Source organism: Mesocricetus auratus, unplaced genomic scaffold (genome assembly GCF_017639785.1).
Source record: "Mesocricetus auratus isolate SY011 unplaced genomic scaffold, BCM_Maur_2.0 Super-Scaffold_4256, whole genome shotgun sequence".
In the NCBI taxonomy this organism is placed as follows: domain Eukaryota; kingdom Metazoa; phylum Chordata; class Mammalia; order Rodentia; family Cricetidae; genus Mesocricetus; species Mesocricetus auratus.
The window spans coordinates 36,052,627-36,080,564 of record NW_024429182.1 but is presented as its reverse complement, the minus strand read 5'-3'; the positions used below and the strand labels follow the sequence as shown (position 1 = coordinate 36,080,564).

General features: G+C 42.8%; 1 protein-coding gene across 4 annotated transcripts in view; it reads right to left on the bottom strand.

The window, feature by feature from the left end:
* The window catches only part of Pip5k1b (phosphatidylinositol-4-phosphate 5-kinase type 1 beta), a 265,421-nt gene that overhangs the window by 34,687 nt on the left and 202,796 nt on the right, over positions 1-27,938 (bottom strand). For 3 of the 4 annotated variants that reach the window (XM_040746216.1, XM_040746219.1, XM_040746220.1), the window contains exons 12-13: positions 22,948-23,103; positions 19,783-19,927 (exon numbers count right to left, since the gene is read on the bottom strand). In XM_040746216.1, coding sequence (XP_040602150.1) covers positions 19,783-19,927; positions 22,948-23,103 — 301 coding nt within the window. Of the gene's footprint in view, positions 1-12,389; positions 12,995-19,782; positions 19,928-22,947; positions 23,104-27,938 lie in introns of those variants that run through there. The other variant, XM_040746229.1, reaches the window with a different exon arrangement.

The following is a 27,938-nucleotide window of genomic DNA, read 5'->3' as shown; positions in this document are numbered from 1 at the left end:
CTGTGAAGTTACTCAGACTCTGAAATAAAAGGAAGCACCTAAACAAGGAAATAGTCAGGAGAATAAGGTCTTGGAAAGTAAAATAAAATAGTAGAACTGATTCAATAACGCATTACATGAAAAATCAAGGTCACTACACTTAATAGGCCCCAAAGATAAGACAGCAGGTGGGAAGAATCAAAAGAAACATTGACAAGGTCAGTGCTTAGGGCTTTCAAATGAGATCAGAACAACAGAAGGGAAAAAAAAGAGGCAAAGAAATCAAAAGAAAATTGCTGATTACAAAAGCTAACTCATAAAAAAAAGAAATAAAATAGAGAAACTGTCTCACCTTGGAGGACATGTGTGTAGACTGGAAAGGTTTACTTTGTGTAGTTTGTAATGGGTGAAAATAAACCCAACTCCATGTACTTTATCAGAAAAGGGAGAAGATCTCTAAATTTAAGAGGGAGAGAAAATAGATTACATGCATTGGATCAGGGAAACAGTAACTTTAAACCCCTCATCATCTCAGAAAGCCTGAAAATAACTCAATAACGCCCCCCAAGGCCTTAAGGAAGACTTAATGTATTGCTAAACCATTACTTACAAGTCAGCTTACCATGAAGGCATGCCAGATACCAGAATCTCAAGAATTCCTATGAGCCCTTTCTCGAAAAGATATTGGGGTATGTGTTCTATAAAAGTCAAGGAATAAGTTAATATGAGGAAAATACAAAATTCTGAAGGAGTGGAGCCAACATCAGAGAGAAAGCAGAGTCTAGAGTAACGTGGATGATGCCCTTAAGATGACAGGTACCAGGATGGGGAGCAGACTGGATGAGGTCAGAAGTCTCTGGGAGAAGGATTCAGGTGTGTGGGTCTAATAGCATCTATGATATATCTGAGCTCCCAAGGCATGCTGGGAAGCTTGAGAGTTAACCAGTAGTAAGTATAAGACACCTAAGAACAGAATTCACTTTGGGGAAAAGATTATGAGGCAATGCCATGCTGTTTTATAACAGGGCATAGTTGTGAGTGGTGTTTGTGACATATGGACAATGATAGCATAACTAAAAGTGATTCTATTAACTGATTCACTGAAAATGTGTAATTCAGTGTTGTTTAGTATACCCAGAGTTATGTGACAATCACATAATCAATTTAACAATGTTGTTTGTCACTTTCAAGATAAGTGTACATTAGCAATCACCCCATTTCTCTCAAGCCCTTACCAGGAAAGAGCCAATTTACACTCTGTCTCTGAAGACTAACAGTGGCACACTTTTAAGTCTCAGCAGATAACTAAGCATTACAGGAACCCAAGAAAAGAGGGTGGGAGGGTTTACAGGAAAGAAAGTGCTAATTGTAAGGAGAATGTAAGGGATGATGGGGGGGGGGCTAGTGGTCCATGCTTGTGGAACCTGGAGAACATCCCTGGTTGTCCAGAAATCACTCATACCTCCCCAGTCCTTAGTGGCAAGATAATTTTGTTTACAGAGTTAGAAAGAAAACACTGAAAAGAAATAGACATGAAAGGTGACTGCCTTTAGAGAAAAAAATAAAGGCTGGGACAGATGGGTTGGTGGTTTGCATTAGTCTATGAGGAAGTCTTTGGCGCTATAGTGTATCTTTCATGAAAATAAAGCCTAGAAAGACACGGAGATGTATGCAGGGTATACTTACTGCAAAAGAAATGCTTACAACATGATATGAGATGACATTTACACTATGATTACCTTTGTTTTTTTTTTTGCCAGTAGTAGGTTTCACACATTAGAGGCTAGCACTCTACCACTGAGTTGTTACAGCCCTACCCCCATATAACCTTTTAAAAATCTACTTATTTTTATTTTTATGTGTACAGGTATTTTGTTTGCATGTATGTATGTATACCACACATGTGTCTGTGGAGGTCAAAAGAGAGTTTTGGATCCCCTGGACCTGGAGTTACAGATGATGCTAAGTTGCCGTGTGGGTGCTGCAAACCAAACCCTGGTCCTCTGAGAGAGCAGTAAGTGATCTTAACTACTGAGCATCTCTCCAGCTCCCCAATTACAATCTTATACGGACCGTACATCCTGGGAAGAGCCGGCTGGGCTTCACCTAGGCACTAGTTACTATACAAAGGAAGCAGAGAGTTTGGCAAGATGACTCACCAGGTAAAGCACCTACTGACTAGTCCTGACAACCTGACCTTGTACTCTGGAATTCACATTAAAGTGGAGGAGAAAATAGACTCTATAAAGGCCTTTGACCTCCACATATGTGATATGGCAAGTGTGCCCCCTATCATATAATAATAATAGTAATAATAATATAAATTGCTTTCTTTTCTAAATTACCTATATTCTAAAGCAGTTGACTAACTTTCATTATCAGAAAATGAACCAATGTAATTTTTAACTGTATTCTAAATGCAGTTATACCCATGGATAAGGGGAGCTCTTACTCCTCACAAAGAAACTTCTTTTTTGAGACATGGAGTCTATTACAGAGATCACAAATGGTCAAATGCAGAGAATAAGTGACTTTGGGGGTGCTCAACTCCAGTTGATGTATCTACAACCTAACCCTTAAAACCAAGGCTCAGAGGACATTATGGGAAAGATTGCAAAAGACAGAGGGCCACCTCCTGCTGGTTAGTGTTTTCTATACATGACAGGGAAGCTGCACCCATGCAATCTCAACAGTATAGCTGCAAAACAAGACCTTCACAAGGGCAACGCCAGCTGACACATCCACACGAATGGGGGAAATCTTAAAGACTTGGCCCCTAGTTTAACCCCCAGAAACAGCTGACCTGACAAAGGTTAACTCTTGAATCCCAGACATCAGCCTGGGAATCCAGCATGGGACTGATCAAGACCCCCTGAATGTGAGTGTCAGTGAGGAGGCCTAGGGAATCTATTGAGCCTTGGGCAGCAGATCAGTACCCATCCCAAGTATACACACGGACTTTGGACTCCCATAGAACAATGTGAGGTGCACTCTCACCCTGAACTCTTGGGGAAGGGTCTAGGCCCTGCCCTATATGAAATGACAGACTATGGACACCCCCATGGAGGGCCTCACCCTCCCTGGGGAAATGAGGGGATAATGGGGGAGTTGAGGGGAGGGCACCGGAGGAGGGGAGGGAAAGGGAGAGGGCCCTGGAACTGACTTGTGAAGCAACCTTGTTTCTTATCTAAATTTAAACTGAAAAAAAAAAAAAAAAAGACTTGGCCCCTAGATGGAGAGCTCCAGGCAATCAACGGCTGCTGTGAGTGGGAGAGTCAGTCTTCTCAGGGATAAACTTCTCATAGGTGATCCAATTCCAGGGGGCCAGCCCTAAACATGTGTACACATTCACAAAACTCAGTGTACTCAGTATCAGTAGGTTGTGTGTATCTACATACATACATACATACACATACATACATGCATACATACATACATACACACACATACATACATACATACACACACATACACATACACATATACATACATACACACACACATACACACACACATACATACATACACACACACATACACACACACACATACGTAGGTAACAATAATACTTAAAGAAAATGGCATGAACTTGAGAGGGGAGTGGGGGCACTGGAGGAGTAGGGGGAGGGGTGGAAATGATGTAAACACAGTATTCATGTATGGAATTCTCAAAAACATTAAGAAATTAAAAAAGAAAATGAATTCACAAATAGGTTCACTTGATACCTCCCCTGCTGCCCCCTCCTTCTGGGTCTTGAGATAGGATCTTACTAGGAAGCCCTGGCTAGCCTGAAACTTGCTGTGTAGACCAGGCCTCAAAGATGTTGATACTTCTGTCTCTGCCCTCCAAGTGCTGTGATTACAGACATGTACCACCAAGCCTGGCCAGCTTTATTTCTTTTCTTTTTAAAAATTTATTTATCATATATACAGCATTCTGCCTGCATATATGCCTGCATGCCTGAAGAGGGTATTGGATCTCATTACAGATGGTTGTGAGCCACCATGTGGCTACTGGGAATTGAACTCAGGACCTCTGGAAGAGCAGCCAATGCTCTTAACCTCTGAGCCATCTCTCCAGCCCCCCAGCTTTATTTCTTATATTAAGTCAGTTCACAGTTATTTCTATTAAGAGAACCCATTCCTTTCCAATATATCTAGGGAAGATCCTGTATGGTGGCATTTTCTTTCCTTTTTTTCACCAAGTCGATATTGAGATGACTATAATTAAACTTTCTAAGGATTATTAATCGATCAAGCTAATGATTGTGTTTTGTTTCTCCCCTGGGGACCATTCAGTTTTCCTGTAGTCACAGCAACTTGATAAAAAGAATACTTTGTTTTGTTATCAATTCTGGGTTGAGGAAAAATAAATATTGGAAGGTCACTTTAAATCTCCAGAGTCAATATTACTTGAACCAAAAACCCCTTCATCTTTTAAAATTTGTAGTGTGAGACATTTGAGTTATGGCAACTTTCAGTTTAATGTTTATAAAATGCAACACAATTGGCTTTGTGTGCCAATTCTTGAGACACCTCACAAACATGCCAAGAAGCCATTTTATTGAAAGAAATACAATATTTATGTCCTGGGCTGCAGAAATTGCTTAGTTGGTAAAGTGTCTGTCACACAGACATGGGGACTGAGTTTGGTTCACAGAACCCACAGTGCACCATTATAATCCCAGCACTGGGGATGCAGAGACATAGGACCCCTGGTCTTGACTGGCTGGCCAGTCTAGCTTAATTGGTGAGCTTCAGGACCCCATGAGGGACCCTGTGACACAAAAGAAGGTGGCTGTAGTACCTGAGGAAGGATTGTATCTGAGGTTGTCCTCTGGTTTCTGCATGCAAATATATGCATATGTTCCCCCACACCACACCCACAAACACACACATAGTTGCATACACTATTAATATCCTAGTAAACTATTAGGAGGAACAGGGTAAAATACTCACATCTAATGGTATGATTCAAAGTTATAAAAATCCTAAATGTTGCTTGGATAACCCTCAATTAAAATTAATTCTGATAAAATTGAAATGTGTCCAATATCTACAAAATATTCTGATGTGTAGGATACCCAGTGTCAAAATGTCTTTACATAGTAGGCCTCCAGTCTGAGAGGCATTATTGTAGCTGGAGTAGTCTAAACATAAGCACAAAGCCTGCTTCAATAAAACAAAAGAAAAACAGAAATTCCAGTACTTGGGAGGAAGAGGCAGGCGAGCTCTGTGAGTTACAGGCCAGCTTGGTCTACAGTTAGAGGCACTGTTTCAATCCATAACAGCAACCCCCACCCCCAACATCCTGGGTCTTTCCACCTTCCTATTTGGAACTGTTGCTACCCAGTAGGCAGAGCTCTGACTTTGCTAACAGTCCCCAAGTTTGAATTGAGGCATTAGAAGATTCAAATATGTTGTTTTAAAACATGGTACTGTGGCATTTCAGAAAATACAAGATCATAAAAGTAGGAAGGCCATTTACTCTCTGACCTTCTCTTGCCCAAACCCCTGAAGCAAGTCCTCCCTCAGTTTATTTTGAGAAAGGTTTTAGAGAAGGCAAAAGAATGCTAGTACCTCTGAGACACAAGAACACAGAGAAGAATACTAGCCACAGGCTTGCTAGCTTCCTGCAGTTTATCATTAGGGGACTGCACTGCCTTTGTCCAGAGGAACCTTTCTGCTTGTCAAGCAGCATAAAAAAAATGCACAAGTGTCCCTGTGCCTTTGGGGATTCATCTAAGAAGGCTTCTTTGTCACAAGAAGCTCTACTAAACCAATCCGTATGTTTTCCTTCATTAATCTATTTTGCTATAGGGGCCTCAACTGTGAACCTAGTAGCAGACAAAGAAAATAATTTTCTTCCTCTTCTAAGACAGTCTTAGGGAAGGTAGAATTTTTTAAGCCTCCCTTGCAGCTACCGATGGTCACGTGATACATTTCTGAATCTGAATAATTTCTTGTTAAAGGCACAACTAGACAACCCCTCTCCATAAAGAAGCCGATGCCTTGCAATGAGAGGTCCCAATCCTCTGCTTGCCTGACCCAAGGCAAAGTTGCCTAAGACACCAAGATGGACAACCCCGTGGGAACCCTTTGGGAAATGGAAAGAATGCGCTGTACTTTTCAGAAGCTACCTGACCCTTACCTTAGCAGAGCAGCCTTACCACAGCATCCTATTATCTTAAAAAATTTTATGTATTATTTTTACATGTATAAATGCTTTGCCTGCATATCTGTCTGTGTATTATGTGTGTTCACAGAGTTAGAAGAGGGTGTTGGGTCCTCTGGAGCTGGGTTTGCATATGGTTGTGAGTCACCTTGTGGATTCTGGAAAATGAACCCAGGTGGAGCTGGGTTTGCATATGGTTGAGAGTCACCTTGTGGATTCTGGAAAATGAACCCAGGACCACTGCAAGAGCAGTAAGTGCTCTTAAGCCCTGAGTCATCTCTCTAGCACACACCCTGATATCTTAATGACCAGATACCTCCTCATACAGGTTTTGCTTATAATAGTTGACTTTGGCTTGCAGCGGTTCTCTTTCCTGGCCAACTAAAACCACCCTGGAAAACCCAAACTCCCCTTTTGGCGGGGCTGCTCTCCTTTCTCTAGGAAGCAGTCCAGCAGTTCATGCCTAAAATACAAAACTTTGCTTTTTGTCTCAACATGGCTCTAGTGGTCTTATTCTCTCAGTAAGCCTCACACCCTCTTTTTCCTTGACTCCACTTTCTTCCTTCAGGAGTTCATGGAATGAAGACATAATGTTTGAAGCTATGGCAGCCATCTTGGGACTATAGGGCAACAGGATGTCACCGGGCTGTCCCTCTGTCTCCAGACTTTGTTAAGTAAGTGGCTGACGTAAATTAAACCAGTGTATCCCATATGTCACTCAGTGTCACTACAATCACTGGGCATGCTGTTTGTTCAGCCCTTTGGGGGATATAGAGAGAGTGACTACCAACACAATCGGTAAATTACCCTGAACTTCTCACTACCCTGAAGACCACACACATCTCCTGTTGCTGGCCAGCATGCCTTATCACGGGGAGATCCAGTTTAAGTCACACTTCCCTGTTGCTTGACTGAAAGCCTTTGTAATGGGCTGGCCTCTGCTAAGGGGTACAAGTGACGATTCATCAAACGTCTCCTAAAACCTCTGCCCCACACAGCTGTGCAGCCAGCCTGGCCCGTGTCTAGACCCCACCACCTCCCACTGGCTGCACTCCTCGCTACTCAACTCATGTTCATTTTCGTCAGCCTTTGGGGCACTTTTGGGTGGATGATGATCACATCTCATGAGATCAAAACAGAGATACTTCCAAGTGATACTTTTGAGAGTATTTTTATAGTGATTGAATAATTATAGATGTAAGAGGATAAAGGTTTCATCAGTATGTGTGAGTTCATTTCCTGTGACAAATTATGTTTTTTTATATGATGTTAGGTTTAGGTATACATGTGCTTGATCTTTTTTTCTGTTCCTATCTTGTATGTTTCCAGCAGATTCCTTTAGTACATCTAGAATGCACACCTTACAGAGTTCACAGATCCACTAAATAAAATAATATTCATAAAGCTTTTGGCAGAGTGATATACACTAGGGATCTAATACATGTGTTTCAGGATTACCTTAAACCAGAATATGAAAACTGAACATTACTTAACTGGTAATCATAACTGATGGGTTGAAAGTTTATCTTCCATACCAATACAGTGACCTTATAAACCTTATTTAATAAATGCTACCCAAATAGGAAACTCACAGTATCCCTCAGTCATGGAACGACTTCGATCTGCAGCCAACTTTCCTGTGTTGGCAAGGAAGTGCCTGGCTCAAGTTACATTAGGGCTCTATGCTTTTCAACAAAATATGCCTTTCCTTGCTTGTCATAGTTCCTACTGAGAGCCTTGCTCAGAATTCCTTGTTCATTATGAACCACTTCTGGCCATGGAGGCATGGACATTACTTTTAAAAACTGTCTCAATTACAGCATAAGACATGCAAAGAATGACAACCAGCAAGATGGGGACTGTCCTACCTCTCAGGTCCTGGGATGAAGTGTGCTGGAAAAGCCACATTAGTTACAAGCATCGATGGAGGCACGTGACAAATACATGTCTTCCCGTTTATAAGGCGATTTTTTTTCATTGTGGGGTTTTTTCTTAATTCACCCAAGCCTAAGTACCTCAAATGTATTTAGGTATTTGAGAAATATTATCTGTGATGGCAAAGATGTGGAATGCTCCTATTAGGAATATGTGGTATTTCCTCTTTGACGTTCATTCTAATACTTCTAGGGAGAAAAGAGAAGAAAAAAATCACAACCATGAAGGCGTGGCCCCTACAACATGGTACCTCAGAGAAGAAAAAAGAATTCTTAGAAACCATGGGAATGGAAATCGAAATCTCAGTGGAAGGATTAGAAGATAAAGCTGAATAAATATCCTAGACATTGGAGATATTGGAGGATAAATCTAGAAGGTTCCTATGCACATAAGAGAAACTGCAGGGAAAAGAAAGTTAGGGACTCCCCTCTCTCCACTCTAAAACCATGCAGACTGAAGAGGGCCTCTGAAGGTTCTGCACATCAAGTGACAACAAGCCAGCACAGAGGTACCACCTCCAGAAATCCTGACACACAGGAGGGAAAGCAGAGATGGCAGCCATAGAAAGAAAGCATAGGCTAAACAGAGAAAGCAGGAGCCAGCACGGGAGCCAGTGAGACAAGAGGTGACTTGGGTATGCAGAAGGATGTCTTAATGTCAGAAATGTCCCTACCTATGACCCTAGTACAGACCAGAACACATCAGAGGCTCTGGGAAACTTCTATAGGCCAATGACATGAACAACATTGAAAGCAATGAGAGCTTCAGGTTCGATAAGGACAAATCTATTACAAATTAAGAAACCAGGTCTGAAGAGGTGCCTCAGTGGTAGAACAAGCACTTGTCTCCATGTGCAAGATTAAACACAAAGCAAAGAACATCCACGGATTTTGGTATCTGAAAAAGGTCCTGGAATTCCAGTCCCTCTCAGATAGCAGCACATGACTGTATAATATGATATTTGCAAAGTTACAACAAAGTGCTCAGGGTTAGGGTTAGACTGGATCAATCCTGAAGATCAGAGTGTAGGGCTAGCCATACTAGTTAGCCATGAACACCACGCAGTGCTGGCACACACCTCTAATCCCAGCACTCAAAAGGCATGTGTATCTCTGTGAGTTTCAGACAGGATTGATCCAGTCTAAAAGAGAAACAGAGCCAAGTCGTGATGGCTCACACCTTCAGTCCCCTTACTTGGGAGGTGGAGACAGGTAGAGACAGATGCTCATTGCATGCAGTCTGAGGATTCATAGGGACAGTATCGAACCTTTGGTCTGAGGATTCAGTAGAGGTCTCTCTTGGGGCTGCTCCTTTACTTCTCTGACCTTTCAGCATTTGCCCTGATATCTGACTCTGGGTTTTTATTATTAAGACCTATTAGAACGCGTTCTATACCCTGGAATGCTGCCTACTCTCCTGCCCACTCTGCAGCAAGACAGACAACATCCAATAACAACAATTGTATGTGTAATAAAAGAGAAAAAAAACTTCTTGCAGATTAAGTGCTTAAAGATTCAGAAACATTCTTAATATTTGATGAGAAAAAGAAAAGAGTAATGTCAACATCTTCCCAAGTAGCAACCAGGGCAGACACTTCCATTTTAGCCAAACCAGCTATTGAATAAATAAGTCTGGTTGTTTTTAATTCTTTTGTGACACTTCAAACACTATCTTTCATATGGGACAGAAAAAGAATGAGCTTCTTTCCATCATCATATATTTCATCTCTCCTTATTGTAGAAAGCAGAAAATTAATAATTGTATTTTGGTTACTATCAGTCTGAAGTAGGAGTCTGTCACTATCTCCTATTCTAACACCATAACTCTCATAAATAAAGGCCAAAGGCAGGCAGGGATGGCGGATGTACTTGGCCTACAGGGGCCAGGCATGACCATCTCACTGAAGTTCGTGACACTGGGTAGCAGGCTTCCATGGTGGCTTTGACTATAAAATCCTTCCATTTCAGTGATAAACTAATCAAGTAAATAAAGGAGACATTTGTGGAGCTCACCCCATAGATAGCATAAGACTAAACAGGAAATGGATCTACTTTAGTTTTGCATTGGGAGAGATGATGTTCCTCTTCCTGTATATTTGTGAGAAAAACAAAGTTAGGCCCAGGCTTCAGGCAAGATGTGGGAGGGGAAGTGACTGGACTGTTAGCACAAGCCTGTAAGTTTACCCACCGTGAAGCGCAGGCTCAGACACCCACCACTAATTTACAGTGCACAAAAGAACTACTCTAAGGGAATAGGACAGGTGGGCCAGTGGGAACCATGTTAAAGAGATGCCAAGGTAGTGAGGGCATCTGGATTGACAGAGATTATCTTGACTGGGTGCTGGTCTCTGAAAGACCACTCGATCGGGAATTGTCCAGGGTCGGAAGGTAACTCGCATATGCTCAACTCAGCAAATGATCCAGTCAGTTACTATCAGGTGGACCAACCAAGCTGATAGATTCCAAAAGCCAGGACTGAAGGTGGGAGTTCTTCTTTTCCGTTTTGGTTTTCGAGACAGAGTTTCTCTGTACAGTACTGGCTGTCCTGAAACTTGCTCTGTAGACCAGGCTGGCCTTGAACTCAGAGAGATGGTGTGTGTGCCATCACTGCCTGGTGAGAGAGGGATTTCTAAGGGCTGAGAAGGCCCAAAGTGACCCTCACATAGAACAAAAGAAGCAGTAAATTCAAGGGGATTACAGATTCTGGGATTAGCTATAACCAAGGACTTTAGATACAGGGAGGTCAAGAACAGAAAAGCATTTTGGCCTCAGGTCTGAATGCCTGAGATGGGACACAGATTTGGTACTGGCCAGAGTCAAAGGTACTTTCGCTTAGTATTTTGCAAATAAATCTTAAGAAAGGCACCAGGGTCCTATTCTTAATATAATCTGACACTGGCATTTTGCTGTTTTGTGTTTCAGTTAATGCATCACACATTAATCCCAGAAGTGCCTCAACTACAACATTGTTACCCTCAGTCATATGGTCCTTCCCTCCCCCCACTCTTCTGTGTACAAGAAGCCCTGGAGGACCCTGCTTGGACAGGCAGGCCCCTGGAATGAAGAAACTAGTCACTAAGAGAAGCATTTCTCTAGAAGGCCAGTGAAGGAGGCTAGACAATTGGAGAGCTGACCAGAGACATGCCCTCTCTGACACATGTCCTTTGAAGTCAAGGAAAATAAGAATATAATTTTGGTTTGTTTGCTTTTGTTTTGTGAGACAGGGTCTTACTATGTAGCTATGGCAGGCCTGGAACTTACTGTGTAGATCAGGCTGTCCTTCAACTCTCAGAGATCAACCTGCCTCAACCTCAGTAAGGATTAGTTTCTTAGTGCTGAGATCGAAAGACAGAGAATGAAAACAAAGCTTGGTTTATTTTTTTAAAGGCAACGTTTCACTATATAGCCCTGGACGGCCTGGATCTGCTTATGTGGACCAAGCTTGTCTAGAACCCAAAGAGATCTACCTATCTTTGCCTCCCAAGTATTGGGATTTAAGATATATGTCACCATATCTGGCAAGAAGGCATTACTTTTAATTATTTGTATGTGGATGTCTCTGTGTGGATGTGTGCATATGAGTGCAGGTGCCTAGAGAGGCCAAGCGTGCCAGGTCCTGGGGCTGAAACTGTCTGGGAACTGAACCTGAGTCCTCTGCAAGAGTGATAGGTACTCTTAACCACTGACAAATCTCCATCTCTCTATCCCCAAACATACACTCACTCTCTCTCTCTCTCCCTCCCTCCCTCCCTCCCTCCCTCCCTCCCTCCCTCCCTCCCTCCCTCCCTCCCTCCCTCCCTCCCTCCCTCCCTCTCTCTCTCTCTCTCTCTCTCTCTCTCTCTCTCTCTCTCTCTCTCTCAGATTTTTCGATTGGAAGAGTGGAGAAACACTGGTAGTTCTTTATTGTTCTGTGTAAGTTGTTCCGCAATAAAACCCCACTTATCATTTTTCTTGGGTCTAGTGAAATCATTACACCCATGCCTTTGTGCACGTGTGTGTGTGTGTGTGTGTGTGTGTGTGTCAAGTTAGGATATCTACTGTCTGGCCAGCAGTCACTACCCACACCTCCTCCTTTTTGGCAATATGGCTTATCAAAAATTGGACCCATGAAAAGAATCTTACTATTATATGAAAGGCGCCTAGAAATAGTACCATGCATTAATCCCTTACAAAAAGAGACGTATTCACAAAAATTACCTCTGAGCCCTCAATTATCCATAAAATGTCATGCATCTGAAAAATTCATTTCAATTTCCTGACCATGCAGTAATCTGTGAAGGGTCATTTGAAAAGTCAATCACTTCAGAAGCAGTTCTATAGTTTATTTAAAAAAAAAAACAAAGGACAAAAAAGAAAAAAGCAGCCATCTGGTAAAATCCAGGTGCAGAAGACGTGATGGAAATCCATGGTCCTCCCTTGGCTTTCTGAGGGCAGAGGAGAAACAAAACTAACAGACATATTGTGAAGTTTCTGTCAGGGTGCCATGTGCTTTGCATGCCACGAATACAAGAGGAGTTATGTGTGAGGCCCCCCTCAGAGACCCTGGTAAACCCAGCATGGTCTCTTCCTAACAAGAGATTTTTTTGGGGAAATCTTTGCTTCAGGATCCTTGGGGATGCAAACTTCTGTTTGGTGATCTACTTTCTCATAAGATATTAGAGACGTTGTATTTCCTTGCTCAGGAATTCTTGCTCCAGGCTGAACAGTTGAAGGGATATTCAGAAGCTGGAATATGGATGGCAGCTCTTCTCCCTCAGTGTGTCTGTAGCCTCACCTGGGTTCCTCAGGCCTCATCAGACCTCCCTGCCGGATTCTTGAGCTAAAAAAACTGCTTGCTCTGTCTATTCCATGCGCCTGGAATTAGCCAAGAGGGTATTTATAACCAGCATTCACTCTAGTGCAGCACCTGGGAAAGCCAGACACTTTGGTAAATACTGCAGTCTCTAATTACACAGATCATTAGAAAAATTGCAGCTATTTTACATAGTACTATTACACTGGCATGCTAATAAATAGGCTCTGTGATTCGTTTTATAGGAGTTGAAGTGGATTCCTGTTCTTGTGTACACTCTCCTTTGGGAAGCCTTGATCGTTGAAATTCTCTCCTCAACTCTTTCCTGTCTTCCTTCTTTTTAAAAAAGATGTTATGCAAACCTGGTTTTTGTTTCACTCTCTGTATCTGCACTTTGCAACCCCGTGGCCTCTGTGCTAGGGCAAAGAGTGTTGGACGGTTTCCTTTACCAGGTCCTGCCAATTGAGATGTGGCAGAAGAGCAATGAGGAGGTAAGGACAGGAGCGCCTGGCTCCCTTCACCCTCTTTTTCCTCCTTCCTTGTTTGTGCAGTGTCTCTGGTATTGGCTGTGTTCCTGCCACTGTCTCAGCTCTTTAGCTGGTGTCATCTTCCACTGTCCTTGCTTGAAAGGTGGCTGTAGGCCCCAGGTAGCAGGAGGCACTGTGGGAGCTGCTTCCTATGGGGATTCCTTGGGGTTCTGCCACTTCTCCCTCCCCACGCTCCTAGACTTCCTGCGCTCAGTACATCAACCCCCTTTACAATTCCAAGTGGACTTTCTCTTTTCTTGACTGGCCCCTGAGTGCCACCCGATGCTTTCTGCCAAAAACAACGACACACTGCCTCTTGCAGTAGAACTCAGGAGGAAGCTGTGAGATGTTCAAGCCTTGAAGAGCTTGGTTATTTATGTTTACAAATGGTTTCATGGTGGCATGCTCCAGGAGGCATTATAATTGCTTTCTGATCGTTATTTCAGTTACTCTTCACAGCAATCTTTTTGGGTCAGGGTATTCACTTATTATAAACAATTCACAAACACACAAACACAAATGGGGACCTCTTACAGATGGGGAAACTGTGCCATACCAAAACTAAATCAGCTTGCCTAGTGTTACGTGGCCAGAGCGACAGTTTGAGGGCTGAACTTCTAAACGGTGACTTATTATGATGAAAAAGTAAGAGAAATACTTGAGGCAAGACTGTCTGCAAGGCTGAAGATACAGAGGAAGAAACAGAAAAGCCAAGAGTCTGGAGACAGCAGACTGAAAATTTGACATCCAAAGGATACCAGCCATGGGGGCTGAACACATACCAGGTGGGTGCAGCAACCATAAAACACAGTAGTGTGTTCTGCATGTAACAGGGTTAAGGAAAGAAATGAATGCCAGCACATCCTAGCAACCCCTCTCAGTCATATTTGACCTAGTAAAGGTTCCCCTGAATTTTGCATCCACTGAGAACAGATGCAAGTCTTTGCAAACCAATCAGAAACTTTCCTACCAAGAGTCATTTCTCAATGGGTAGCGTAGCAGTTCTAAATCCACCCAGGAAGGTGGAAAATAAAAGTGCCATGGCAGTTTTCTTGTGAATTCAAATTAATATGACATACTTTTAAGTTTTGTTACTTGATTATTGTGAGTTGAAATATGACTGGTATTATGATAGAAAGATGGCCAGAGCAACAGTGTTTTTAATGAGAAAAGTAAAGTAGCCAATACCTCTAGTACACAAGTATCTTAGGGTGGCAATAATGTAAACTTGCCACTTTGTCTATTAGCATTTTTTTTAGTTATTGTGTAGCAAAAGAAGATAGCACAAATACAGGGCATGAAGAATTGATGCTAGGAAAACAGGCAGTCAACCAGTGTTGCCTACAGCACACAACAAGGAGACCAAAAGTCTTTGTAGGTCTTGATGCAAGGATGGTACAGGGTAAGAACAGGAGGTCTAGACCCCAGAGATCAGCGCTCCAACTGGACTCATAGCAGACTTACATATGCAGTCAGAAGTCTGCAAAGCCGTTTCCTGACTTATTCTAAAGAAGGCTCTCTCACCTACTTTAGTATGGCTGTCCTTCCATGTCTTTAATCTGAGCCGTACACAATTTGGGAGAGGAGATATGTGGCTACAGGAATCAGCTCGTCTGCTCCCAGGTTCACAGTGCTCAGGCAGGAAGAAGAGCTCAGGATTGCTGCTACATCTTCTGGGTCAGCCTGAGATCTAGAGACTGCACTCATCAGTTATGAAGGTTCTGCCAGCTGGTCTCCCATGTAGAAATGACCAGTTGCTTCTCCTATGGTATCTGCTCTTCTCATAAAACTCCATGTCTCCACAGTGGACCAGCTATTAGAGATAGCCACTAGCAAAACATGAGCAAAATATGAGGCTGGCTACCAAGGTGATGCTGGCGAGGGCCTCTGTGATGTAAGCACACAGATGCCGTGGGATGAAGTGAGCTTTCAATCTGTATGTGTAATCAGAGCCACAGCTCCGCTCCCAACTGTGCAGGAAATCAGGGAGAGAATGAATATTCATGTGTGTAACTATTCCACGACATTAAGCTGAATTGCTCTTAGTTTTGAGATAAAAAAAACTATTTGCCTCTCTAGTTCTCAGAGCCCAATTTAAGCCTCCTTTAAAGAACAGATTTCTTAGTAGGAAAGACAAATTCAAGTATCAGAAATTCGGAACTTAGATAGCCACCATTTATTTGTTTGTGAAGCAGGTCGATGATGGCGTGTAACTTTGGTTCTGTGGTCTCTATACTCTAACCTGAGATCATGTAGTAGAACCTTTAAATAAGGGCTCCTGGAGCTGGGGAGAAGCCTCAGTTGGTAAAGTACTTGGTAGGCAAGCATGAAGACTTGAGTTCAGATCCCCAGCACCATGTAAAAATCCAGGTAAGGGCAGCACAGGTCTGTAACCTAAGCACGGGGGGAGGAAAATACAGGCTGATCCCTGTCTCAGAAAGCAAGACAGCTAGCTACTGGACTCTGGCTTTCACACACACATGTGAATACCCACTCACATGAACACACGCGCACACACACACACACACACACACACACACACACACACACACACACAAGAGAGAGAGAGAGAGAGAGAGAGAGAGAGAGAGAGAGAGAGAGAGGAGAGACTACAAGCTCACTCAACAGTTAAATATATTCTTTTAAGGCACCCTAACCTTTTTATTTGCTTCCTAGTCAATTTTGAGAGTATACTTAAACCAGAATGGATTCTAAGAAACAGTGGGACTTTAAATGTCACAAACAACGATACTTTAAAAATAATTCTAGAGATAGCTGCTTCCCACTGCAATATATAATTTAGGTGTGGACTTTTCTGGATGCTATTCAGTGCTTTAAAGGGCTCTATAGAGATGGAGAATGACAAAAATGTCAGCTGTTACCTGAGATAAGGATTACATAATGTTAAAATGAGAAAGCAGGCCATTTAGAAGAGAAATGATTCACAGAATAACAGAAAAATTTCAGATGTAAATTGCAATGCCAGTATTTGATGTACTTTCTTTATTCTCTTTTTAAATGCATTTTTCTTCTGAGGCTGTCTGTATCTGGTTTTAAAACTCAGTGGGTCAGATGAGACGCAGGACCGTGTCAACTTATTACCTCAAGAAATATCATGTACAGCACTAAAGAAAGTGATGGAACCATGATATGAACATGTCTTTACAGCTTGCTGGTGAGGTTCCCGTGCTGAATAAGCAGGGCAGGCATCCAGGAATGTTCATTCCCAGGGGTTCTTGGGCCATTATTTCTCTTCAGGGTTTTAGCATCTCTGAATCTCAGCTCCTGAGGATTTCCCTAAGGAAAAGCTAAGACTGTGCAGGATCTTTCGGCTTGTCCTACACATGAAGGCTAATAGCAGAAACACCTGTGGGAGGGAGCAGGCCTGTGACAGACAGCAAGGGAATGAAGCAGAGGGTGGTGCCTGGAGGGTCCCGGAGCTCTCCTCACTAGCTGAGAAACGCCAGGAAGAGTGAAGCTGCTTGAGCTTTCTTGTTGGTCTGTTTTTAAGGACATCCTGGGATCTCTAAAATGCCTCCTCAGTCGGCACTGGGAGTACTACCCAGACTTCAGTGCTGTAGGAGGGTGGGCTCAGTGGAGTGACCAAGACTGACCAAGGCCTGTCTACCAGCCTTCCCACACACTGGCAAGCAGCCAGCTTCCTTCTGCTTTGGATAGAATACTTTTTTGTTCTTGCAACCGAACCCTGACTGACAGCTAAGTGTAAGGTACCAAACTGCAACATGGTAGCGGTGTCAGAAAAAACTTCTAAAGCAATGCAACACCAGACAGCATGGAGAGGTAGTTAGCTTCCAGCTGGCCACAAAGACTGGTTTCAGGAGGAGGCTGGCATAAACTGCAAATGCCCAGGAGTTCAATGCTCTCACCAAGAGACAGGGTGCTTAAGAACCCTTCTGATGGGGGAGGGCCTAGGCCCTGCCCTGGATGAAATGACAGTTACTGGAGATCCACCATGGAGGGCCTCACCCTCCTTGGGGATCTGACTGGAGATTGGATGGGGGACTGGGGCACCTGGTGGGAATGGAAGGGGAGGAGTGGAGGGAGAGGGGGCTGGGATTGACGTGTGAAACAAGATTGTTTCTAACCTAAAAAAAAAGTACAGACGAAAAAAAATAAAGATAGAAGTTTGGGGGGGAAAAAGGAAGGAAGACTAATTTGTCTGGCCAATATGTCATTTTTTGCTAAAACCAACATGTGAATGTATTACTTTAAAGTAATTGAATTCTTAATATGCATGAGCACTTTGTGGTGTTATAATAGGAAAATACACCTATGAGATTAAAAAAAAAGAACCCTTCTGATGACAAACAGCAGCAGTGACAACACCACCAAACAAACAACAAAACCCTGACCCCAAACACTGCTCTCTTAGTGCTGGAAATGTCAGCCAATAATTCATGCACACATTGAATTAGATCTTCCTGATAAAGGCCACAGTGGCACACCATAAGAAGCACCATAGCGTCCTATGAGAGTTGTTCTTAGTCTTGCTCAGATCTCCTGTGGACTCTCCTTCTTGCTTCTGCTGCTTACACTAATGGGGTCCAACCCATGCATTCTGCCTCAGTACACATAGCGAGGATTGATTAACTGAGAAACCAAATTTGAATATTCATGGTCCATATTCATATTAGGCTAGTATGTGCTATTTTAAATTTCTTCAGGCCAAGAGAGCCGGCTACATCAAATGCCCTTTATGTAGCTGAAGTGACTGAAGTCATTTTTGGTGGTTTTGCAGGTGAAACAATCCACACCACGACCCGCTGGCTTGAACTTGATGAAACAGTCCACACCACACCCCGCTGGCTTGAACTTGATGAAACAATCCACACCACACCCCACTGGCTTGAACTTGATGAAACAATCCACACCACACCCCACTGGCTTGAACTTGATGAAACAGTCCACACCACACCCCGCTGGCTTGAACTTGATGAAACAGTCCACACCACACCCCGCTGGCTTGAACTTGATCTGCTTCTCCAGTGCTAGTGTTTGCCTGACTAGCTACCCTTGCACCTACTTTCTAAGTAGCCAGGAGAGAAAGGCGGAGTAAGAAAATACAACTGATAGGCAGGTGTAACCACCAAACTTTAGCTTGCTGAAGCCCATGCTGAACTTGGGATTGACAGACGTGGCAGTTCTGAGAGTCACAGATACCACTGTTTTTTTACCATAGTCATTAAGGTCTTATGTACAAAACAGTGCATGGAACTTCTTTGTAGCTATGTGAGTAATATGTATGAAGAGAGGTCATTTAGGATGTAGGACAGTGGCAGGGCACTTGACAAGCATTCCTAAGGCTCTGGATTCAACCCCTAAGGCTCTGGATTCAACCCCTAAGGCTCTGGATTCAACCCCTAGTACCACCAGTAAATAAATTTTAAAAAAGTAAGAAATTAGCTAGGTGGTGGTGGGCCATGCCTTAAATCCCAGCACTTGGGAGACAGAGGCAGGCGGATTTCTGTGAGTTCGAGAGCAACATGGTCCACAGAGGGAGTTCCAGAATAGGTTCTAAAGCCACAGAGAAATCCTGTATCAAATATATAAAATCACTGATGGGTGCGATTAGGTATGATGACACGCACTTTGAACATGAATTCAAGGCTAGCTTGTGCTTAGATGAGCCTTCATCTCAACAAAGGTGGTGGCAGGGAGGAGAGAAAAGTAAAAGGCCATGAAGATAGATCAGTAGGTCAAAAGTTCTTGCTACATAAACAAATGTGAGGACCTGACTTTGAATCCCCAGACCCGAATAAAAGCTGACACAGCTTGGGCATCTCTATTCCCATAATCTCGGAGGCAGACAGGAGACCCCTTGCAGCTCATGGGCCAGCTCGCCAGCCTTGCTTATGCAGCAGGGAAGCAGAGACCCTGCCACAAAAAAGGTGGAAGGTAATGACCGACACATGAGGTCATCCTTTGAGCTCCACATGTACACTGGCACATGCATGTCTACATTCATGCATGTGAATGGCCACATGAGCACACGCACACAAGCACACTCACTCACTGAAATAGACATGATGGAAGCTTTGTCTGCTCTGCATGGAGCCAAGTGTGTAACTGTTAAGAACTCATTTCTACGAAACATAATAACTAACGGCAAAGGGAAACGGAAGGGTTTCCCTTTAAGTGTGTTTTTGTAACAGTAAAAATGAAGCAAGCTCTTTCTCCTATACACCTTTAAGTGTGTTTTTGTAACAGTAAAAATGAAGCAAGCTCTTTCTCCTATACACGAGGGTAGGGACAGGAGCATCTGGTTGCTAGAAACACAGTCTCAAAGGTACTGCTTTTGGCCCAGGGTTGAGAGAGGACTAGCCTGATTGACAAGCTGACGGAACTGAATGTTACCTGTTTGAATAAAGCGTAGTCCTGTCATGTGGACAGTGTTCATTGACATATAAGGAAGATGATGAGATTGTGGTCGCTAAGGAAGCAGCTTCAAATAATGATGGAGTGCTGGGCACCAGGTCAGGCCTATGTCGGGATCCCAGGGCTGGGGGAGTGAAAGCAAATGCATGCACTCATGAATCTCAGCAACACATGCTACTTTAGATCTGCAATAACTTACATGAGTCAAAAGCATTCATTTTATGTATCAGGCTACAAATGAAATTATGAATTAACTGTGCTCTCTTGAACTACAACAGAAATGTAAAATATCTGCTTGCAAACAGGTTAAACAGCAAGGAAATGACATTAATTTACACAAGGCTTATGGAAATGACATTAGGGATGCTCTTTTAGAAACCTAATAAAGTGATTTAATCTTTCAAAATGATGGCATAAAAACTCCTAGGAGTTTAAGTAGATAATGTGGCAGAGATTAAAAGGATGACTGGCAGAGGCATGAACAGTGAGCATGGGCTTCGCTCTCCACATGAGAGGCAGACTTCAAGGGACGCAAACAAACCCTTTAGCAGAACAGCAGCCTGCAGCACCTCAATCCCATTGGAGCCTGCACGGACTTCTGGACATGACTCAGGGCTCTTTTTAACATCCTATTTCAATGGCAAGGTTACCTTTATAAAAGTGAGAAACTCCCATTTCTTTCTAAAAATTTAGGAGTTCAAGAAAAGTATTTACATCAGGGCCCTCCTGAATGATGATCAGCAGGGACTCACAGCGCACAGTTGCCTCACCCAGGGTCTTACTATACAACCCTGGCCGTCCTGGGTTGTTATATAGAGCAGGCTGGTCTCAAACTCACAGAGATCTGCTTACTTCTGCCTCCCAAGTGTTGGTATTAAAGGCAATTGCCACTATACCTGGCTTATATGAGCTCTTTATCTTTTCCCAAACTGAGTTGAAAACGTGCTAATGAATACAGTACAGCCTTGGGGTGTTTCTGACATTGCTTGATACACAACAAAGGCTCCCTAGATGATGTATTTTCACCGTGTAAATGGAAATGGCCACATTAGGCATTGCTAGATGAGTTTGAGTTTTTTTTGGGGGGGGTGGGTGGGATAATAATTTAGGCTGAGTCTAGGGCCCCACACCTCCTAGGCAAGTGTGCCACCACCAGTGTAATCCCAGCCCCTGAATTTTGGATTTGAAGGAGTATATTTGATGAGGTAGAGGGACAGGCATGGAGGGAAAGTTGAGCAGGGACAGGAAATGCTGAACTTCAGTTCTGAAGTTTAGACAACATGTAAAAAGATGCCCAAATCTGTAAGTAATGGTCCAATTCATGTGAAAATAAAAATCCCCAAGCTCATCACAGGTGTTCATTTCATACAGTTGTACTACTTCTTGTTTCCAGGCATTATGGGTACAGTGGAGTATATTTAATTTTACTATAGCTATTGGGGAGCCAGAGACAAAGAGATTGGGAGTTCGAGGCCAGCCTAGAAACTGAACAAGGTTTCAATTTAAAACACAAAAACAAAATGAAAAGTGTCTGTTAAAATGAGAGTTATTTAAGAAAATAAATTTCTCAAACTGTGGACATTTATAATTTTCTGTGTTTTCTCAGAAATCAGACAGGCCAATGGAGGGCAGCTTAAAGGAAGGTGGTGGTATCTACCAGGAACTGCTGTCATTAATACAGAGAGGACCAAGGTCAATGTCCTGGTTACGTGTCCTACTGTTGTAGCAAAATAACCTGACAAAGGCGACCCAAGAAAGGTTCTCAGTTTCAGGCTACAGTCGACCATGGCAGGCAAGCCATGGCAGAGGGAGCTAGAGGTGACTGATCGTCTTCAGTCAGGAAGCAGACGGGGATGAACATTTGCTCATCTGGCTTTTCCCTGTAGTGGAGGATGAGAGCCCAGGGAATGGTGCCACCCAATTTCAGGACGTGCCTTTTCCACCCCAGTTAGCCTAATCAAGACACTCTCTCCCAGATGTGCCTAGAAGTTAAACTAAGCTAGACAATTCTTTACAGGGACGCCTGGAGGTTTGTCTCTTAGGTGACTCTAGATCCTGCCATGTTAACAATGTTAGCCACCACAGGCAAATCATTAACTCTCCCTGACATGAGACTATGATGAAGGAGATAAATGCTGAGAAAGAAGGGGATAGAAATAGCAATCTATCTGAAGGCTCTGAGGGAAGGAAGGTGCCTATAAGAAGTCTTAAATTTCCTCTAGGAAGTAGAAGATACTTTGGAGAGTCTCCAAAGAACATCATGATTTAAAAAAAGTCCTTATTTGCTGTTAACCAAAAGATCAAGAAGTAATGAACAGAAATATATAAAACATTACTTCTCCTTATTGGATCAAAATGGAAAATTCAGATGATCATCTCAGTAGATAGACAAAAGCTTATTAAAACTTGGTACTCTTCCTTGGTTAAAAACCTTTTGGCAAATTAAAAACAAGAATAGAAGTTCCTTGGCCTGGCAACTGGTACAAAATATGGTAAGTTTCATTTTAAACAAAGAACGTTAGAAACATTGTCTTTAAAATCAGAACAAGGCTGGGCTACCTAGAGCCACAGTTTCTGTTCATCACTGCATCAGCAGTCCTAGGCAGCAAGCAATAGGGAAAGAGACAGGAGGTGTACAGAGTAGCATCAAAAAGCCAGAACACACAGTTCTTTAAAAAGGTACAAAATGTCCACATCAATCTCTCTCTGTTTATCCAAGGACTACATCTACATCCATATCAAATAAGGAAATTCTAACATTTAATTAAACTCACTGAAGTAGCTCTAAATCAACTGAAAAGGTTTATTACACAGGTGTATATGCATGTGCACACACAGAATGAAATCTAGGGAAACATACCAATTTGTTAGCATTTTCTTAAATCATGAAGTAGGTAGATTATAGATATTTTCTTTAAATATCTTAACATTTACTATTTTTATGACAAATCATATACCATGCATTGTATATGTGGCATTTTTTATTTATATAAATTTATTGTATTACATATAGCTATGTAGCCTATAAAATTTAATGAATTGGCTAACTCTTGGAACATGCATTCTCTAAATTTTCTGTTGTGACTTTACATTACTCACAGAATTAACTAGAGTATTTAGTTTTAGGAAGTTGCAAGCATTTACCTTCTTCATCCAGGCTGCTGAAACTCTGCCCTTCGGTTAACAAATCCCGCTTCTCATCCTTCCATTCCTGAGCGACAGAGGACACAATCTCCTGGGAGGTTGCCTTCAATGCGGCAATGGAGTTGCACCGTTTTTTAGAGGGTGAGGCCTTCAGAGCTACACAGCAAGGAAGAATAATTGTAAAGCCAGGTACAGTGGAGTGTGTCCCACCGTAAAGCCAGGCACAGTGACAGTCCCAGCATTGAGGCTGAGGCAGGAGGGGCTGGAAGCTGGCCTGAGTTACATAGTGAGATCCTGTTTTAAAACAACCACAGAACTAACATAATAAATAAAACTTACAAATTAAGATTCAGATTTCTAAATTTAATATTCTATTTATTGTTAATATTTTAGAAATAATTTGGGTATAGAAGGGCAAGGGCTCTTTTCATATATACAGCAAGAGAGATTAAAATATCTGTGTTTTTGGCTATATTATTTATTCAAAATGGCTTCATTTAAAGAAAAGATTCTAAAAATACATTTAAGATGGAATTTCTTTGGATTTTGAAATAGGCTTATTTGAGGCAAAACTTCAACGAATTTATTTTGTTATTTGCTAAAGAATTGCCCTTCCTCCTCCTTGTTTTTCTTATGCTGAGGAGGCTGGGTGAGCTGGTAAGGGCAGATGGTGGAGTGCAGAGAGTTCTCACGACCCCGGCTTTATTAACTGGGTCCCGGGACTTATAAATGTGCCAGCGCTTAATCGTATACTCATGTTGCCAAATTTGGCCAAGTTACTTCTGGTTGCTTCTTTCTTTGTGATTTTCCAGTGAAATTTCCTTCTCTTCAGTCTTGTCAGATGTATAATTCACTCCCATTTCTATCTAAACGGCATTCTCCACCCTCAGAAGCATGGCGGGAACCCGGGCCAGTGAAAATGTGTTCCCTCAAGTCATCATGCTTTCCGCAGCCTGTGGGTCCACAGAGGACACACTGGCAGGCGCTTCTCAAGCTGTAGTCTGATGTCCATCACTTAGTTCATGCTTTCCCACAGTAACTCTTCTTGGCTGACTATAGGTAGAGAAGTTGGAGAGAGGGAGGGAAGCCGAGGCCCGTGTATGCTTTCCCCTGAGGTTGTTATTGGCAAGGGCCCTTGGAGGTTTGCTTAAAGGGGTGATCCAACAGTAACTGGATTAGTCACCGTGGTTAGCTTTGGGACTCTCCTGAGTTTGGATTACATGGCTCATCAGCCCTATCCTCTGTGGGCAGGTTTCAAGAGATTAGGTGGAGAATAACTTTGGGATTCACAAATGAGGAAGGACAGAGGGAGAGCAATCTCCCTGCTTCTGGGAAAGGAAAGGCTTAGCCTCCCCTAGAGCTTTATATTAATATCATTTTCATGATAAATGATGTTCGTGGACTACATACAGCTTTAGTCTGGAGGCCAACACTCACACTGCATATATCAAATTGTCAAAATGTCTAAGGGAGGCTGGCCCTTTTACAGTTCTAGAAACTGAGGGCAGAAAAACGGGCTTGCTCCAGGTCACAGAGCTAGAGACTGAACCCCAGAGGCCTTTCTTGTTGTCTTCACTCGTTTAATTGGTAGTTGATTTTCTAGCTCTTTAGCATTCCATTTTCTGGTTAAGGTGTGCGTACGTGCGTGTGTGTGTGTGTGTGTGTGTGTGTGTGTGTGTGTGTGTACCTTTTGATCTTGCCAGTCCTCTTGGTTGCTCACAATTGATTTTAATGATGGGTGAGTGGACTGAAGAAGCTGGTTTTCCCTTGCACTGTGTTCTGCTAAGCACTGCTTCCCTTTTACAGAATGTAACTGATTATCCACCACTGCTGCCTGCTGTAACATTCCCTCTGCTTTTGTTAATCTTTTATGAACTGTGGCATGTTCCTGCCCTTTGCTATAGTATCTTTAGATTTCAAAGTAAAAGCTTTTTTTCTTTTCGGATTAGTTATGGTTTGGGGACTGCTAGGGGTCCTTGAGCCCTCAGATGAGCTTCAAGGTTGAACTATTGCTATAAGAATATGAAGGGAGTATGAGCTTATCAGAGTTTGAATGAACTATGCTGTCATCACGGGTCACATTTGGAAGCAGATGCCAGACTTTAACTAGTCTTGACTAAGACAGTTACTCAGAATTTCAAAATAGGCAAAGTATTGCCACTTTTCTCACTATTTATTTTAGGAACCATAACTATCGTAATTATTTTTATTTTCAAAAATTGTTAATTTATGTTAACATACTTTTTTTTTTTGGTTTTTCGAGACAGGGTTTCTCTGTGGCTTTGGAGGCTGTCCTGGAACTTGCTTGGTAGTTCAGGCTGGTCTCGAACTCACAGAGATCCGCCTGCCTCTGCCTCCCGAGTGCTGGGATTAAAGGAGTGCACCACCAACACCCGACTATGTTAACATACTTTAAAAATCTTTGTGTGTGTATGTATGTGCTGTGAATATATGTGTGTGTAGGCATGTGTGTGTCTGTATGTGTGTGCATGTATGTGCATGTATGTGTGTGCATGTATGTGTGTGCATGTATGTGTGTATGTGTGTCTGTATGTGTGTGCATGTATGTGCATGTATGTGTGTGCATGTATGTGTGTCTGTATGTGTGTGCATTTATGTATGTGTATGTATGTGTGTATGCATGTGTGTGTATGCATGTGAGTATGTGTATGCATGTGCATGTATGTGTGTATGCGTGTGCATATCTGTATGTGTGTGTATGCATGTGCATATCTGTATGTGTGTGTATGTATGTGTGTGTATATGTATGAGTGCAGGCACAGCATGCATGTGGAGGTCAGAGGACAACCTCAAGTGTCAGTCCTTGCCTTCTAGAGACAGGATCCTTTCTCCTTTTAAAACATTTATTTATTTTTATTTTAAGTGCATTGGTGTTTTGCTATGGGTGTCAGGTCCCCTGGAACTGGAATTAGGGATGGCTGTGAGCTGCCATGAACCCAGGTCCTCTGGAAGAACAGTCAGTGCTCTTAACCACTGAGCCATTTCTCCAGTCTGGGACAGGGTCTCTTATTTGGTACTGTGACTACACCAGGCTAGCTGGCCTGAAAGCTTCCAGGAATTTCATTCTCCTGTCTCTGCTTCCCATCTCCCTGCAGGAGAGCTGGGTTACCGGTGCTTCCTCATGCATCTGGCTTTATGTAGGCTTTAGGGATAGGAACTTATATTTGTGGGACAAATGATCCTCCAGCCCCATGGGTTCTTATTGTTAACTGATAAGAACCAATAATTAATAATAGACTTTTCCCAATTCAGATTTCTGTAAGTAGACAGTTCTTTGGGGTCCTTACTTTTTTATTAATTACTTTTTTTCATTTATTTTACATACCAACCATGGTTTCTCCTTCCTCCTCTACTCCTGCTCTTTCTCTCTGTCTCCCAACTATCCTTCCTCACCACTCCCCATCCACTTCTCCATCTCCATCTCTGTTAAGAAAGGGGCCAGCCTCCTATGGGTGTCAACAAAGCACAGCACACCAATCCTTACTAACTTCTAAGAGTACAACGTCACCCTAAGACCCAAAGGTCTGAGCACTGCTTTCCACTTGCTCACTCTCAGGCAGACGCTCATGTCCAGCACTGAACTCCAGCTCTGATAGTGAGCACATGGGCACTGAAGGGTGACCATGGGAGGCAAGAGAGGGACAGCGGTGGAAGACACTCAGGAGGGTCAGACTGGGGGTGAAAGGAGAAAGACCAAAGAACTCCTGAAGCAAGAGTGACAACTTTGCCTTCAATGGTTGAATTCCTCATTCCACATATAAACATTGCCCTTTTCAACCTCAACTTGCATGTGGCTGAAAACTGAGTGCATTAGGGATCTCTCTCTCTCTCTCTTTTTCTCTGGCTTCCATGGCCCGCTCTTTCTTTCTGAGACAGAAACTCCTGAGCGTGTTGTTGGCTAAACCATGCCTGATGGTGGGCATCCGGGCCCATCCCCACCATGCATTCTGCCACTCAACTGTCTCTGGCTCATCCATCTGCCTGCCCCAAGCCCCCATAGTCACTCCTACCCTCAGGCCTTCGCACATGCTCTTTCCTCTCCTTGGGATGCCTTTCCCTTTCCAGCCTTCCTGTGATCTCCGCATTAACACTGCAGGACTTAGGTGAACATAGTTTTTTCCCCTAAAACTCTTTTGACAGAAAACCTGTTATTTCTCTTGGTATACCCATAGCAGTGTATGAGAAAACTTATCAGCCACAGCAGGCGATTGGAACCAAGAATTTCAGGGAAGTTTTAACACAACAGAGACTAATATTTCTAGAAAATATAGGACTTTGTAGAAACTGCCTAATAGGGTGCATGAGTGGATTTAAGAAGGCAAAATAAAAACAACAAAACAAAACAAAAGAGGAGTGAAAAAGCTACTTAAATATTGAAGACCAGTTCTCTTTTCTGGGCGAACAGGGTCTTGACTCACAATAAAGACATGTCCTTAAGCGTTAGGGCTTCATGGAGCCATCACTGATGAAACATCTAATAGTTTTGTTGTAAAGTGCCAAGTTTACCAATTACTTCTACTGGAAATGGTGGCAGGTGGTGAAAATTTCGCCCATTCATCTCATTGCTCATCAAACAATAACTTGAAGAGTCCAGAGCTTCTGGGGCCAAGCAGAGAGAGTGTATGGGTTTGGGTGGGTGAGAAGCAAGGTTATAGGGCAGGAACAGAGGCCACATCACAAGCAGACACAGGAGTTGTGCTAAGGGCTTTGTAGTCAAGGAAACCTAAGGAAGTTTCCCTCTCTCAAACGTATGATCATAATTATTTTTAGTGTAAAACAGTTTTAATTGGAAATTAGCAAGGATAGAGCTGTATGCAAACTCTGGCTGCATTGTACCGAGTAGGTTGTATAGGGACACAACGGGGAGGGGGGGCAAGTGACCTTAGGCTCACAGAAGGTAACAGACCTGGATGGGTAAGGGGAAGTTATCCAGGGAGAATTGTATAAGAAAGAGACAATGTCCTGGCCTG